Raw genomic sequence first — 17,500 nt, forward strand, 5'->3', positions numbered from 1 at the left:
CGCAATCTGTTACGCCCAATTCCGAATCTCAGTTGCCTCCGCGTCTGAGACCGTCAATCCACGCATCTCATCACATGACTTGTTGAGCGCGTTGCCATGGAGACGTATCGCGTGTGGAGGCCCCACGCAATCCGCCTTGGCATCCACACACAACTCACCACACGCCCCACCGAGAGCGAGAACCACATTATAGCGACCACGAGGAGGTTACCCCATGTGTCTCTACCCTCCCTAGCAACCGGACCAATTTGGTTGCTAAGGAGACCTGGCTGGAGTCACTCACCACACGCCCCACCGAGAGCAAGAACCACATTATAGCGACCACGAGGAGGTTACCCCATGTGTCTCTACCCTCCCTAGCAACCGGACCAGTTTGGTTGCTAAGGAGACCTGGCTGGAGTCACTCACCACACGCCCCACCGAGAGCAAGAACCACATTATAGCGACCACAAGGAGGTTACCCCATGTGACTCTACCCTCCCTAGCAACCGGACCAATTTGGTTGCTAAGGAGACCTGACTGGAGTCACTCAGCACGCCCTGGATTCTAACTCACGACTCCAGGTGTGATAGTCCGCGTCTTTACCACCGAGACCCCCCTGTGATTTAAAAAAAAAATGTATTCGCTCAAACAAACAAGAAGGCGTATTTACGGTGGCAAGAAAAAGTATGTGAACCCTTTGGAATTAGCTGTTTTTCTGCATTATTTGGTTATAAATTGTGATCTCATCTTCATCAAAGTCTCAAGTACAGACAAACACAATGTGCATAAACTAACAACACACATTAAACATTCACAGTGCTGTGGAAAAAGTAAGTGAACCCTTAGATTTAATAACCGGTCGATCCTCCTTTGGCAGCAATGAGATCAATCAAGCGTTTCCGGTTCAGATGTAATTCTGGATCATTCTTCCTTGAACTGCTTCAGTTCCGTCATATTTTTAGGATGTCTGGTGTCTTTCCTGAGGTCATTCCACAGCATCTCTATTGGGTTCAGGTCTGGGCTCTGACTGGGACACTCCAAAAGGTGAATTTTCTTTCTTTGAAGTCATTCTGTAGTGGATTTACTTCAATGTTTAGGGTCATTGTCCTGCTGCATCACCCAACTTCTACTGAGCTTCAGCTGGCACACTGCCACCACGAAATAATCCTGTAGGATATCTCGATAAACTAAAGATAAAGATCTCTTTATTGCGAGGCATGGTCCACATCAGCAGATGCTTCTTGTGAATAGCAAACTCAAAATGTTTGAGTGCTTTTTATAAGTCAAAGTAGCTCCAACCCACACCTACAATCTCGTTTCATTAACCGGATGCCAGCTTTGCCAACCCCTGACTCTAATGAGCATTTGATGACGTCATTAGACTTGGGGGGGTCACATACTTTTTCCAAATGATGTATATGCAAGAACAATACAATAATGTTTGTGTTATTAGTTAAAACCAAGTGTGCCGCACAAGCCCTCAAAAGTGAAGCCAAAACGTCTCGATCGCCCCCCAGTGGCTGGTCCTAGTATAGGTCATAAGCCCCGCCTCCCCATGTTATTCAACGGGACGTGAGACCAACTAAACAATTAAATTACACTTCACATATCTTTTTTCCAAAGATAGTTTCTGTCATTTACTGTCGTTTCTATCACGTTGATGTCATTTCAAGTGTTTGTTTTCAAAATAAGTTTGTTTTTAGTTATTTGATGCTATAAAAACGCTGCTGTGACATCATGATTGACAGCTGTGATTGACAGGTTCTCTGAGTGAAGTAGTCACCGAAGCACCAACTGACTTTTTTTCAGGATCTTCGGAGGACTGAGGAGATTGGAGCTTTAAATGTAATATCTACATTTCTATAATTAATTATTTCACACCGTCAAAAGGGGCGTGTGCTTGCGATTGATTCAGCGAGAGTGAGGGCGGGGCCTTGATTTCGTGGCTTTATTTCCTGCTCACTACTGCGCAGGTCTGGTCCCGAAATCGCAACTGCGCAGACTCAAGTCCCAAGATGTCAGCGCCATATCGGGACACTGGCGGCTTCAGTTCTCACCAATGGAAAAGAGCGAAGGGGCGTCGGCCATCTTTTTTTACAGTCTATGGTTAAAACCGATTGTGATTGTTCATTATTATAACTTGGATGAAGATCAAACCAGATTTTATGACAAACGTATACATGCAGTTAATTCCAAAGGGTTCACATACTTTTTCTTGCCACTGTATATGTTAAGGCATATTGTGGTGCATATTTGTATCCCATGGTTCATGTATTTCTATACTCTGACGTGTGAGGTTATATTGTATTAAAACACACCGTCCGACTCTAAACGTGATTTATAAACGGGAAGTCTAGAATAGAGACGCTCTTATTCGTCACACACGGACCGTTGTGTCACAATAGAAACACAACTCTATCTGTGGAGGGTTTGGCATGGCCACAACTTTCAAAAATAAATGCACAATCTTTTTTTCCAAAGCGAAGGGGTGTAATGATGTCACCGCACAGCGTGTGATGCACAGATGCGGACAGCAGCCTGAAATAGACTAAATAAACACACGCCTGTTTCCTGGTACCACACACTGTGAGGAACGCCACCTTTACTGCTGGAGTTCTCCGCGCTGTGAGCACTTTAAACACTAGTTTCATTCGCTTGATTAATAAAGGAAAGTTGTGTGACCCGTCTTGCCTGTAGAGGTGAAGTGTTTCGGATTCCTCATGGTTTGGTTTGTATCATACTGTTCTTATTTTTACGAGAACTCGCCCCCGTGCTGGGCTGATAGTGTGATTACAGCTGAATGACTTGTTATCCGTGTTGACTTTCACCTGTTATGTGTGGTTATGGTGGTAATCATTGCTCACTTCACCTGTCTCCTCTAACCTGATGAGATAAGAGTGTAATGCCCCTCTGCCCCACCACACGCTCTCTATCTGGTCCTCTACAGAATCACGCCTGTTTCATATATTTCCTGAGTGTCTTTCTATAGCTGGCCTGATTCGCTCTTGATAGCTGGGGAGACACTGACCCAGAAACAGGCTCTAACTCTCTCTCTCTCTCTCTCTCTCTCTCTCTCGTCCTTGAAAGTTGTTGTATTCAGGCTGGATTTTTTGTCCTACTTGCTGTGGATTTGAAGAGGCAATGGAAGCAGAAAGTGTAACTGAATTCTAACTTGTATTTCTTGTTGAATAAAATCGTCCATCTCTTCCCAAAAGGCAGATTCCCAGATGGCTAAAAGTAAATGAAGATTTGCATGAGAAAGACAGAATCTTGCAGATCTCTTAACAAAACAATCCACTGATAAATATACAGTGGGGTCCAAAAGTCTGAGACCAGCAGTGAAAATGTTTGTTTCGCATTTTTCATATTTAATGCAAATTATTTGGTATTCTTATTCAATTATTTAAATGTTTCAATGGAAGCAAGAAAATCTGACTGTCTACACAAAGTGTTCAAAAGATCATTAGTGACACTACATTTGATAAGTCACCTAGAAATTGTGCAGAGTCTGAAAAAACAAAAACAAATTTGTTACGGAGCCCCTTAGAGGACAAGCTGGTAAGCAGAAGGTTGCTGGTTCGATCCCCACAGTCACCACCATTGTGTCCTTGAGTAAGGCACTTAACTCCAGGTTGCTCCGGGGGGATTGTCCCTGTAATAAGTGCTCTGTATAATACATTGGTACTCAGAAGGTTGCTGGTTTGACCCCACAGTCACCACCATTGTGTCCTTGAGCAAGGCACTTAACTCCAGGTTGCTCCGGGGGGATTGTCCCTGTAATAAGTGCTCTGTATAATACATTGGTAATCAGAAGGTTGCTGGTTCGATCCCCACAGTCACCACCATTGTGTCCTTGAGCAAGGCACTTAACTCCAGGTTGCTCCGGGGGGATTGTCCCTGTAATAAGTGCTCTGTATAATACATTGGTACTCAGAAGGTTGCTGGTTTGACCCCACAGTCACCACCATTGTGTCCTTGAGTAAGGCACTTAACTCCAGGTTGCTCCGGGGGGATTGTCCCTGTAATAAGTGCACTGTATAATACATTGGTAATCAGGAGGTTGCTGGTTTGATCCCCACAGTCACCACCATTGTGTCCTTGAGTAAGACACTTAACTCCAGGTTGCTCCGGGGGGATTGTCCCTGTAATAAGGGCTCTGTAAGTCTCTTTGGATAAAAGCGTCTGCCAAATGCATAAATGTAAATATAAATGTGTTCCCTCGCAATATGTTTCACGCTCATCCTCGCAATATGTTTTGCGCTCCCTCGCAATATGTTTTGCTCATGCTCGCAATATGTTTAGCGCATCCTCACAATATGTTTTAGCGTCCTCGCAATATGTTTTGCGCTCCCTCGCAATATGTTTAGCGCATCCTTGCAATATGTTTAGCGTATCCTCGCAATATGTTTTGCGCTCCCTCGCAATATGTTTTGCGCTCCCTCGCAATATGTTTAGCGCATCCTCGCAATATGTTTTGCGCTCCCTCGCAATATGTTTTGCGCTCCCTCGCAATGTTTGCTCATGCTCGCAATATGTTTAACGCATCCTCACAATATGTTTAGCGCATCCTCGCAATATGTTTTGCGCTCCCTCGCAATATGTTTTGCGCTCCCTCGCAATATGTTTTGCTCATCCTCGCAATATGTTTAGCGCATCCTCGCAATATGTTTTGCTCATCCTCGCAATATGTTTCGCGCTCATCCTCGCAATATGTTTCGCGCTCATCCTCGCAATATGTTTAGCACTCCCTCGCAATATGTTTTGCTCATCCTCGCAATATGTTTACCGCTCCCTCGCAATATGTTTTGCTCATCCTCGCAATATGTTTTGCTCATCCTCGCAATATGTTTAGCGCATCCTCGCAATATGTTTAGCGCTCCCTCGCGATATGTTTTGCTCATCCTCGCAATATGTTTGGCGCTCCCTCGCAGTATGTTTAGCTCATCCTCGCAATATGGTTAGCGCATCCTCGCAATATGTTTAGCGCATCCTCGCAGTATGTTTAGCGCATCCTCGCAATATGTTTAGCGCATCCTCGCAATATGTTTCGTGCTCCCTCGCAATATGTTTCGCGCTCCCTAGCAATAAATTTACGTTTCCTCTCAATAAATTTACCATGGTTTTTCTAAAATAACCATATTTTAACCTTGATATTCAAAGTAAAACAACGGAGCCCCTAATTGTAAATGTTTTCATCGTTAGTTTATTTTAGTTCATAGTGCATTAACTAATGTTAACATGTACAACTTTTGATTTTAAAAATGTGTTAGTATATGTTGAAATTAACATTAACCAAATGAATAAATGCTGTAGAAGTATTAGTCATTATTAGTTCATGTTAACTAATGTTGTTAACAAATGTAACCTTAGTTTAATGTTACCATAATATTACTATGTACATACCATTAGTTTATTGTTTTACTAGAGTAAAACAAAGTATTATCTCTATGGTTTCACTACGAATATCATGGTTAAAATAAGGTTAATGTAGAAAAACCATGGTACATTTATTGCGAGGGAAGCTGTTGCAAGGGTCAGGGTCACGTGTGATATTCAAGGGGTCAGGGGGTCAAAACTAAGTTTAAAACCGGACTTATTTTTTCTCCTCTGGTATGCACAGGCCTCCTGCTGGAATTGTTGGCATGTTAGTAAGTATATTAGACGGCCTGAAGGATAAAACAATTGATTGTGTTCACGAGGAGGTGATACATTTATTAGAAAGTCATGAGGTGCTGTTATAGTGACTGTACTGGATGCACAGAGCAACATTGTTTAAAACATAACGATGATATTGTCTTGTCAGGTGTCAGGAGATCTACATTGAAACAATATCACAAGACTGCTGTTGTGACTCTTCATTAGTGTTGTTATAATTGTGTGCTGGTGTACTAAATAGCGACATGTTTTGCGCTCCTTCGCAATATGTTTTGCGCTCCCTCACAATGTGTTTTGCTCATCCTCGCAATATGTTTGGCGCTCCCTCGCAATACGTTTAGCGCATCCTCGCAATATGTTTGGCGCTCCCTCGCAATACGTTTAGCGCATCCTCGCAATATGTTTGGCGCTCCCTCGCAATGTGTTTTGCTCATCCTCGCAATACGTTTAGCGCATCCTCGCAATATGTTTGGCGCTCCCTCGCAATGTGTTTTGCTCATCCTCGCAATACGTTTAGCGCATCCTCGCAATATGTTTTGCGCTCCCTCACAATGTGTTTTGCTCATCCTCGCAATATGTTTGGCGCTCCCTCGCAATAGGTTTTGCTCATCCTCGCAATATGTTTTGCTCATCCTCGCAATATGTTTGCCGCTCCCTCGCAATAGGTTTTGCTTATCCTCGCAATATGTTTTGCTCATCCTCGCAATATGTTTGGCGCTCCCTCGCAATAGGTTTTGCTCATACTCGCAATAGGTTTTGCGCTCCCTCGCAATGTGTTTGGCGCTCCCTCGCAATGTGTTTTGCGCTCCCTCGCAATGTGTTTTGCTCATCCTCGCAATAGGTTTTGCTCATCCTCGCAATAAGTTCTGCGCTCCCTCGCAATACGTTTAGCGCATCCTCGCAATGTGTTTTGCGCATCCTCGCAATACGTTTGGCGCTCCCTCACAATAGGTTTTGCTCATCCTCCTAAAGTGTTTTGCTCATCCTCGCAATACGTTTTGCGCTGTTGTTATAATTGTGTGCTGGTGGAGTAAAGAGCGACATATCACTGAAGTCTGTCTTATCTCGACTCTGGGACTGTCTGACTGACAGCGACCTGACTCGCACAGGATGTAACATTTCTTTATTAACTTGTTCCAGGTGACACGAGTGTGTGTGTGTGTGTGTGTGTGTGTGTGTGTGTGTGCTTGGATCAGGTAATGTAATTACTTTCCATCTTATTAGATCAGTGAAAGCTCACAGCTCCTGTAATGTTGTTAAGTGCTGAAAAAACCCTCTGTTAAGTATCGACTCGTTCTAAACAACATCACGACAACAGCACAGCTGCCAGTTAACCGGCACTAACTGAACACATCTGACATGGCGTTTGGCGTCTGCTCGACTCGTGCTGGACTGAAGATCTTTGATATCGGATGAGGGTCGTTCAGTGGTTTGTGATGTCATCAGTGAGAGTGTTACTCTCTTAATCTACTCGAAATGATGGTGATGAAATGCCACTCTTGGGTGTTAAATCGATGATGTTCTCTGTCTGATGAAGTTCTATAGTTTTAAGGCTAATGAAAGTTGACGTTCTTCCTCTGAATGTTCTTTGTAAACGTTGTAATTTCTGTTGTTAAACTAAACATCACTAGATGAGACTTTGCATCCTGTTCACAAAGTGTCTAATGGGGCTTTTCCACGGCCCGGTACAGCTCGACTCGTCTCCACTGCTGTTTTGGGGGGTTCCCGCTGTGGATAGTATCTGGTATCAGGTAGTTTTTTAGTACCACCTCAGTCGAGGTTCCAAGCGAGCCGAGCTGATACTAATTGTGATGTCATAACCCTGCAGATCACTGATTGGTCAGAGAGAATCGTCACTACCGGCGTCACTGGATTAGCAACACGCGACATCAACCCACTAGTTTTAAAGTTAGCATCAGCGATAGCAGTATCGTTTGTTCACGCCACTTTCGAATTGTGAAAAGACATGGCTGTGTGCAAAACCACGCCGCGGTCAATAAACGAGGTGCAGATGTTCCTCTCGTTAGCGACGAACGAAACGACGCAAAACTAAAAAGTATTTCAGGAAGTGTCTCAGCTGTCAGACGCACACGGGTACCTCCGGACCGTCCAACAGTGAAGGGGAAAGTTCAACAAACACTGAAAAGTGACGACAGAACCATCAAGGAAAAGTGGAAGTGGTTCGATCAAATGGACGCGAAACCGGCGAGCAATGGGACGGAGAGTGCGCTGGACTCGTCCACGATGGAGGATGGGACGTTTTGTTACGTTAACTTTATAATCTGCTTGAAAGCTTCAGTTTATTTAGTTGAGCAGCTACTGGAAGCTTCTAAAACAACCAATTTAACTGTTACACTTGTGTAAAATCACCATGAACAACTGCTTTATGCTGCACAATGAGCTAGCAGCTAACAGCTAGCGCTCGTGTTATTGTTTATTGTTTTGTGTCATGTTTACGGCGGCGTAACTATGACGATCAGCCTATAATCCCGCCCACGTTGACTTTTATTATTATAAACTTTCCTCAAGATTAATTTAAGGAATATTCCGGGTTCAATAGTTAAACTCCGTCAACAGGATTTGTTGCATAATATTGATTACCACAAACATTAATTTTTACTCGTTGCTCATTTTCTTTATAAAAGCACAAAAGTGTGTTCCAGTGAGACACTTATAATAGAAGTCAATGGGACCTCTGAACAAGTCCAAATTACATTTTTGTGAAAATCAGCGTTATGCCGACCCGTGTTGAACCCGGAATATTTTGGGTAACCGTGATGGAGACAATAATCCAAATGTATTCCGATGGTCAGATTTGTTCCGGTTCATCTCCCCTACTTAGTGTCTAAAGGTAATAACTCGCTCCACTCTTCGTCTTAGCTGACATCATCCTCCATCATTCAATCACCCGTCATATAGCATCAGTTTACACCACATCACATGTTTTCCTCCTTGAATATCCTGTTTCGGGCAGAAATATGTCGCATTACAGAGGTATAATGGGTTGGGAATATATTTCAACTTTAAACTGGAAACTCAAGTAGAGTTTAAGGTGATGTACTGTACAGGGTTATTTCAGGGTTTGGTTTCTTTTTATAAGTTTAAGATCTCTTTTCTTTTAATCAGCTGCTTAAATAGTCCAGGAATAATCTGTGCGCACGTGTGTGTGTTGTGTGGTTGTCTATGTCAATGTGTGTGTGTGTGTTTGTATATGTGTGTTAGTGTGTATGTTGTGTGTGTGTGTTCTGTTTTTGTATGGTTGTGTGTGTGTTGTGTGGTTGTCTATGTCAATGTGTGTGTTTGTATATGTGTGTTAGTGTGTATGTTGTGTGTGTGTGTTCTGTGTTTGTATGGTTGTGTGTATGTTGTGCATGTGAGTGTGTGTGCATGTGTATGTTGTGCATGTGTATATGTATGTTTTTGTGTGTGTGTGTGTGTGTATGTGTATGTATGTTGTGTGCGTGTATGTATGTTGTGTGTGTGTGTGTGTGTGTAAGTTGTGTGTGTGTGTGTATGTATGTTGTGTGCGTGTATGTATGTTGTGTGTGTGTGTATGTGTATATGTATGGTGTATGTTGTGTGTGTGTGTAAGTTGTGTGTGTGTGTGTATGTATGTTGTGTGTGTGTGTGTGTGCATGTGTATATGTATGGTGTATGTTGTGTGTGTGTGTGTGTGTAAGTTGTGTGTGTGTGTATGTATGTTTTGTGTGTGTGTGTGTGTGTGTTTGTGTGTGTGTAGGCATTTGTATATGTGTGTGTGTGTGTGTGTGTGTATGTGTGTGTATGTGTGTGTGTGTTGTGTGTGTGTGTGTATATGTATGTTGTGTATGGTGTGTGTGTGTGTGTGTATATGTATGTTGTGTGTGTGTGTGTGTGTGTGTGTGTGTGTATGTATGTGTGTGTGTGTGTGTGTGTGTATATGTATGTTGTGTATGGTGTGTGTGTGTATATGTATGTTGTGTGTGTGTGTGTGTGTGTGTATATGTATGTTTTGTGTGTGTGTGTGTGTGTGTGTGTGTGTGTGTGTGTGTGTGTGTGTATGTATGTTTTGTGTGTGTGTGTGTGTGTGTGTGTGTGGGCATTTGTATATGTGTGTGTGTGTGTGTGTGTGTGTGTGTATGTATGTTTTGTGTGTGTGTGTTTGTGTGTGTGTGGGCATTTGTATATGTGTGTGTGTGTGTGTGTTGTGTGTGTGTGTGTTGTGTGTGTATGTGTAGTGCTATAACTGTGTTCTGATCTTCTGTATTCTACGTATGTCTTGTTCCTGAGAATGAAGTGTGTTCACATTAATGTGTGTCTGTGCTGCAGTAATATGGCCTGTATCTGTAAGTACACACTCAACAAACATTATAGTGTTCAATTACTGGTTTTGTGCTGTAGATACATTTGTGTCAAACAGACACTCAAATAACATGGAAAATGTAACGATGCTGTTCATATTTAGATTCTGTTTGGTTTTTGTGTGTTGTTTTTGTCCTAGTTTAAACTGACCACATGTCCTAGTAGCTGCGGTTTGTGTCACCCGACTGGAGAGGATGTGTGTGTGTGTGTGTGTGTGTGTGTGTGTGTAGAGAGAGAGAGACTTTGTGTGTGTGTGTGTGTATGAGTGTGTGTGAGAGAGTTTGTGTGTGTGTATGAGTGTGTGTGTGTGCGTGTATGAGTGTGTGTGTGTGTGTGTGGGAGAGAGTTTGTGTGTGTGTGTGTGAGAGAGAGAGTTTGTGTGTGTGTGTGTGTGTATGTGTGTGTGTGTGAGAGAGAGAGACTTTGTTTGTGTGTGTGTGTATAAGTGTGTGAGAGAGTTTGTGTGTGTGTGTGTGTGTGTATGTGTGTGTGTGAGAGAGAGAGACTTTGTTTGTGTGTGTGTGTATAAGTGTGTGAGAGAGTTTGTGTGTGTGTGTGTGTGTGTGTGTGTGTGTGCATTAAACAAGGGCGCGCTGCTTATTCAGTAACATCTCTATCAACAACTTACAACTATCAGTACATTTGCTTCAGGATATTATTTAATGTCTATAGTAAAAAGAAATGAACTGTAGAAAAGAGCAAATTGCTCAATTGAACATACATCACTGTCATCATACGCGGAGTGGACGCGACTGATTTTGGTGTTCGTGGATCCGTAAATGGATTCTTTAGATCCCGTTTTCTCCAAAACAAGGATTTATTACAGCTTGTTAGATCATTAGAAAACATAGAACTTCCTTTTTACGTTTGTGCATTAAACTCAAAATGTTATTCTGGGTCAATCTGGGCAGTCACACACCGGATCTGGATCTATATGAAATCTATATTGAGTTTTGTGATGTCATGCAGAGCACGGGCCGTGTGATCGGCTCTTGTTTAGATTGAAGTTCTCGGTGCTTTTCAACCGTGTTAAAGGACACACCGCTAATGATGCAGACCTCATTATCTTTACATGTCTCCAATTCAGGAAGCGTCTCATGTCCCGAGTGTCATGTTTATGTGACAGATTCTAACATCTGAGAGGGGCTAGAAATGTAAAATAGGCCCCTCACAAGCGTTCATGCTCCGCGTGAGTCACCTGCTCTCCTTTCTGTCATTTTCTCCTCTGGAGGATGAAACATTGTGTCTCAGATGTCTTGTCGATAAGCACAGGAAGTGGTGATGTGTGTTTGCGTGTGTTGATGGCGTCCGTTGCTGACAGGATGTTACAGTTGTGTGTCAGTTTTGCCCATTTCACAGATGGAAAATTGCTCCGCAGTAGAGAAGAACCTGGCGTATTTATATGTAAAACCCACCTTCCTCTGAACGTCCCGCCAGCGGATCAAACGTATTGCTAAATTACTCGCCAGACATGTGCGCGGGGTTATACGTGGCCTCCACTGGTGGTTTTGTATAAAACTGTGGACAAACCAAAACATTAAAGGTGCGTTCACAAATTGCCGGAGGTCTCGGAGTCTCTGTCGGTCGCTTGGCTTCTGTATGTTTTCGCTGCATTGCATCGCTGCATGACATTAAAAACTGTCTGTTTGTTTCTGTAGGTCAAGGATGAAAGGTGGAGGTTGGGCAGGGAGGTGTAGTCCCCGCTAGATTCACCATCATCATCATCATCATCATCATCTCTCTTGGTTGTTCCACCTGCGGTCATCATGTCCAATCACCTGGAGTTGCTGACAGAGCTGCAGCAGCTGGATAAGGTGCCCAGTCTCGAACGCCTACGAGCCGCTCAGAAACGCCGCACGCAGCAGCTCAAGCAATGGGCCGTTTATGAGAAGGACATGCAAAACAAGAAGCGCAAGGCCGACAAGCGCTGTGCCAACGGTAACCATGGAAACATAGCGGAGAACCGTAGAAGGGTTTCGTTTGCGGCGAGCGTTGCTTTGTTGGAGGTCTCGGCGAGAAACGATCCAGATGAAGGTAAGACTGTGTGAACTAGTGTGTGTGTGTGTGTGTGTGTGTGTGTGTGTGTGTGTGTGTGTGTGTGTTAATCCAAATAATGAAATTTTCTTTTTTTGTATCAAATGCGACCATCTGTGATTGTAAAGGCATTTTTGCATATAATGTGACTAATTGAGATTGAATAGACTTTTTCGCATGCAATAGGACAGACTGAGATTTTGATTTTTTTGGCATCAAATGTGACTGTTTGTGATTTGAATAGGCTTTTTTGCATCTACAATCTCAGTTGGTTGCAATAAAGGCATTTTGCATATAATGTGACCAATTGAGATTGAATAGGCTTTTTCGCATGCAATAGGACAGACTGAGATTTTGAATGTTTTGCATCAAATGCGACCGTTTGTGATTTTGAATAGGCTTTTTGCATCTATTGCAACCTATTGAGAGTATGTTAGCTTTTTTGCATCTAACATGACCAGATGATCTTGAATAGGCTTTTTTGCATCAAATTCAAATGGATGCAATTGAATCAGCATTTTCAGATCTAATGCAAACAATTGAGATTCAGACTTTTTTTTGCATCAAATGCGACCGGTTGCAATTGAATAGGCTTTTTTGCATCTATTGCAACCAACTGAGATTGTAAAGGCATTTTTGCATCTGACGTGACCAATTGAGATTGAATAGACTTTTTCACATCTAATGTGACAGATTGAGATTGTGTAGATTGCTTTTTTTTTTTTTTTTGCATCAAATGCGACCGTTTGTGATTTGAATAGGCTTTTTTGCATCTATTGCAACTGACTGTATTTGTAAAGGCATTTTTGGATATAATGTGACCAATTGAGATTGAATAGGCTTTTTCGCATGCAATGGGACAGACTGAGATTCAGAATGTTTTGCATCAAATGCGACATTTTGTGATTTGAATAGGCTTTTAGCATCTATTGCAACCTATTGAGAGCATGTTAGCTTTTTTGCATCTAACATGACCAGATGATCTTGAGTAGGCTTTTTTGCATCAAATTCAAATGGATGCAATTGAATCGGCATTTTCAGATCTAATGCAAACAATTGAGATTCAGACTTTTTTTTGCCTCAAATGCGACCGGTTGCAATTGAATAGGCTTTTTTGCATCTATTGCAGCTGATAGAGATTATGTTGTCTTTTTAAAATAAAATTTAAATGATTCAGATTGAATAGGCATTTTCACATCTAATGTGAAAGATTGAGATTGTGTAGATTGCTTTTTGTTTTTTGCATCAAATGCGACGTGTTTTGATTGATTAAGCTTTTTTGCATCTATTGCAACTGACTGTGATTGTAAAGGCATTTTTGCATATAATGTGACCGATTGAGATTGAATAGACTTTTTCGCATGCAATAGCACAGACTGAGATTCAGAATGTTTGCATCAAATGCGACAGTTTGTGATTTTGAATAGGCTTTTTGCATCTATTGCAACCTATTGAGAGTATGTTAGCTTTTTTGCATCTAACATGACCAGATGATCTTGAATAGGCTTTTTTGCATCAAATTCAAATGGATGCAATTGAATCGGCATTTTCAGATCTAATGCAACCAATTGAGATAATACAGGTATTTTTGCATGTAATGTGACCAATTGAGATTGAATGGGCTTTTTCACATCTAATGTGACAGATTGAGATTGTGTAGATTGCTTTTTTAGTTTTTTGCATCTAACAGGACGGGATGGTATTGCACAAACTTCTGCAACAAATGCAAACGGATGCAACTAATTAAGATTTTATAGGCTTTTTTTGCATGTAATGGGACGGATTGAGATTGAATAGGCTTTTTTGTATCCAATGCATCCAATTGAGATTGCATATAATGCGACTGGATGGGATTGCATAGAAAGGAATAGATTAAAATCAGTCTTTGAAGTTTGCAGTAAACTGTCTGATGGGGTTTTTAAAAGGCCAAATATATCCTCTATGAGAGTTCATGTGCACCAGCATCTGGCCTTTTAATCCAAGAACCAGAGGCATATACTTTAGTTTTGTTATTGCTAAATAATAAACGTATAGGGTTTGTTTTGGCAGCACATCTGAACGGCGAGTGACCTTATAAAGTAGTTTTATCGTCTGCCAGTTGAAAGTTGTGTTGTGTGAAATCGGGTTACCCCGTCTAGTGAACACGTAATTTAACAAGCCGTTAAAAACACGAGATGTTGCACTGATTACCATGTTAATGTTGAAGACTGGCTGAGTGCCGGTGACTGCCGAAATGTCTAAATGACCTCTCTGGTCGAGAGCTAGTTCCCCAATGCCTCACTGAGTGCAAGATAATGGGGTCTGAAAGCAGCAGACATGACAGCGGCGCTCAAATGCATGTCTAAAAGCCTGAGAACACTGAGTGTGCTGTCATTGTCTGGGAAAAAAGAGGAAAAATATTCCATTTTATGGAAACTTTGCCCAACAATCAGGCGCCGCACCCATCCAGACAACACTCATGTGAGAAATGTGCAGGGGTTGCAATTCTGACTGGATTTGCTTCCACTTTAATCCCATCAGATTATCAGAACGGCGTAATCTCTGGCTGCGAGATTACGCTGTGCTTGATGGAGCTATTTTTGGACCAGACTAGTAAATTGAGCGATATATTGATTAAATGGTCGTTTGACTAAATCTGGCTTCATTATGAACACTCAGAACAGATGGCGGTGCGTTTATGAGGGCTTGAGCTAAATATTTAGTCTAAGTTGTAGCTCTTTAAAACGTAACATTAGTTTGAGTTTGAGGTGGCAGCCATGATGACATTTGCTGGAGGAAACATAGACTGTAAAAAAAGATGGACGACGCCCCTTCGCTCTTTTCCATTGGTGAGAACTGAAGCCGCCAGTGTCCCGATATGGCGCTGACATCTTGGGACTTGAGTCTGCACAGTTGCGATTTCGAGACCAGACCTGCGCAGTAGTGAGCAGGAAGTAAAGCCACGAAATCAAGGCCCCGCCCTCACTCTCGCCGAATCAATCGCAAGCACACGCCCCTTTTGACTTATGATGGTGTGAAATAATTAATTATAGAAATGTAGATATTACATTTAAAGCTCCAATCTCCTCAGTCCTCCGAAGATCCTAAAAAAAGTCAGTTGGTGCTTCGGTGACTACTTCACTCAGAGAACCTGTCAATCACAGCTGTCAATCATGATGTCACAGCAGCGTTTTTATAGCATCAAATAACTAAAAACAAACTTATTTTGAAAACAAACACTTGAAATGACATCAACGTGATAGAAACGACAGTAAATGACAGAAACTATCTTTGGAAAAAAGATATGTGAAGTGTAATTTAATTGTTTAGTTGGTCTCATGTCCCGTTGAATAACATGGGGAGGCGGGGCTTATGACCTATACTAGGACCAGCCACCGGGGGGCGATCGAGACATTTTGGCTTCACTTTTGAGGGCTTGTGCGGCACACTTGAGTGAAACACACTGAATGTTCGCTGCTTTTGTTATTTCTAGTTGTGCTGGTCGGTGTAATATTAAACTGTTCAGTTGTTTTGATGTCTAATGACTAGTTTAGTTTTATCATTTTTGATTCATTCTGTGAAACTTTCATAATATCATGATATTGAACACAAATGTTACAAATGTGTCACACATTGTTTATGGCAGACGTTCCCCTTGTGACCTGTCACTGTGATACATGTGTGTCTGAGGAAACCCATTCATTAATGAGGAGACAATGTCTCCGTCATCTGTTACACTATCATATTTACTAATCACATTAACGGCGGGTACAGCAGATACTGCAGTACACTGCTGATGGACAGGTAACTGAACACCTGTCAGACGCATTTGTTGTTATTCTGCTACTAATAGTGTTGCCAACTTTCAAAGCCCAATATGAGAAAGGAGTGCCAGGAAATGACAAATTTCACTCAATTGACAATTTATAAACGCAATGTTTTGCTAGTAGAACAAAACCACAAGTAGTAAATAGAGTTTATCACATGGGACAGTTCACCCAAAAACGAAAATTCTGTCATTATTTATTCATCCTCATGCCGTACCAAATGTGTATGACTCCCTTTGTTCTGCTCGAGCTCTGTCAGGTCCTTATAATGGAAGTACACAAGTTTTAAATATGCGTCGCTTCCGAACTCTCGCGTGATGTTCGTTCTTCTGTTGTAAATACGCAACGCTACCGAACTCTCGCGTGATGTTCGTTCTTCTGTTGTAAATACGCAACGCTACCGAACTCTCGTGTGATGTTCGTTCTTCTGTTGTAAATACGCAACGCTACCGAACTCTCGCGTGATGTTCGTTCTTCTGTTGTAAATACGCAACGCTACCGAACTCTCGTGTGATGTTCGTTCTTCTGTTGTAAATACGCAACGCTACCGAACTCTCGTGTGATGTTCGTTCTTCTGTTGTAAATACGCGACGCTACCGAACTCTCGCGTGATGTTCGTTCTTCTGTTGTAAATACGCGACGCTACCGAACTCTCGTGTGATGTTCGTTCTTCTGTTGTAAATACGCAACGCTACCGAACTCTCGCGTGATGTTCGTTCTTCTGTTGTAAATACGCAACGCTACCGAACTCTCGTGTGATGTTCGTTCTTCTGTTGTAAATACGCAACGCTACCGAACTCTCGTGTGATGTTCGTTCTTCTGTTGTAAATACGCGACGCTACCGAACTCTCGTGTGATGTTCGTTCTTCTGTTGTAAATACGCAACGCTACCGAACTCTCGCGTGATGTTCGTTCTTCTGTTGTAAATACGCGACGCTACCGAACTCTCGCGTGATGTTCGTTCTTCTGTTGTAAATACGCGACGCTACCGAACTCTCGCGTGATGTTCGTTCTTCTGTTGTAAATACGCGACGCTACCGAACTCTCGCGTGATGTTCGTTCTTCTGTTGTAAATACGCGACGCTACCGAACTCTCGCGTGATGTTCGTTCTTCTGTTGTAAATACGCGACGCTTCCGAACTCTCGTGTGATATTCGTTCTTCTGTGGTAAACACGTGCCGCTTCCGAACTCTGGCGTGAACACTCCAATGCGTTTATATCACGCGACAGCTACTAGATGTGTCAACTAATGACACTTTTATTTTTATTTTTACAATTTTCCATTTTTATTTTGTTTTATTTTTTTATTGTTGTTTCTTTTATAAATGTTATTGTTGTTCTTGATATTATGTGCTGTATGTGGAATGTTCTTAGCAATAAAAATGTATGCAAAAACTGCTGGCAGGACGCTTTTAAAAGTTAATAACGTTTTAATTACCGATTAAATTTTTTTACACAAATGTATCGATTTGTTTCAGAAGACAAGTGAAAATGCTTCGAATGCACACACACACACGCGCACACGCGCGCACGCACGCGCACACACGAAGAATACAATTTAAAAATCTTCTACGCTGTTTTGGGTGGGAGATGAACCGTGTCCCGTATGGAATGCAATTCTGATCTTGTAAATACAATTACGATTGGCAACTTTAGTCTTTCGGAGCATGTGTGCACGCAAC

At 42.1% G+C, this 17,500-nt stretch overlaps 1 protein-coding gene across 3 annotated transcripts in view; it reads left to right on the forward strand.

Annotated features, from left to right (window-relative positions):
• ppp1r16b (protein phosphatase 1, regulatory subunit 16B) overlaps positions 1-17,500 on the forward strand; it is an 86,545-nt gene that overhangs the window by 11,175 nt on the left and 57,870 nt on the right. Inside the window, exons 1-2 of one of the 3 annotated variants that reach the window (XM_052130696.1) lie at positions 2,480-2,607; positions 11,637-12,012. In XM_052130696.1, the coding sequence (XP_051986656.1) occupies positions 11,745-12,012 (268 nt within the window). In that variant the 5' untranslated portion in view covers positions 2,480-2,607; positions 11,637-11,744. Of the gene's footprint in view, positions 1-2,479; positions 2,608-10,559; positions 11,522-11,636; positions 12,013-17,500 lie in introns of those variants that run through there. The other 2 variants (XM_052130695.1, XM_052130694.1) reach the window with 2 other exon arrangements.

Source organism: Xyrauchen texanus, chromosome 7 (genome assembly GCF_025860055.1).
Source record: "Xyrauchen texanus isolate HMW12.3.18 chromosome 7, RBS_HiC_50CHRs, whole genome shotgun sequence".
In the NCBI taxonomy this organism is placed as follows: Eukaryota; Metazoa; Chordata; class Actinopteri; order Cypriniformes; family Catostomidae; genus Xyrauchen; species Xyrauchen texanus.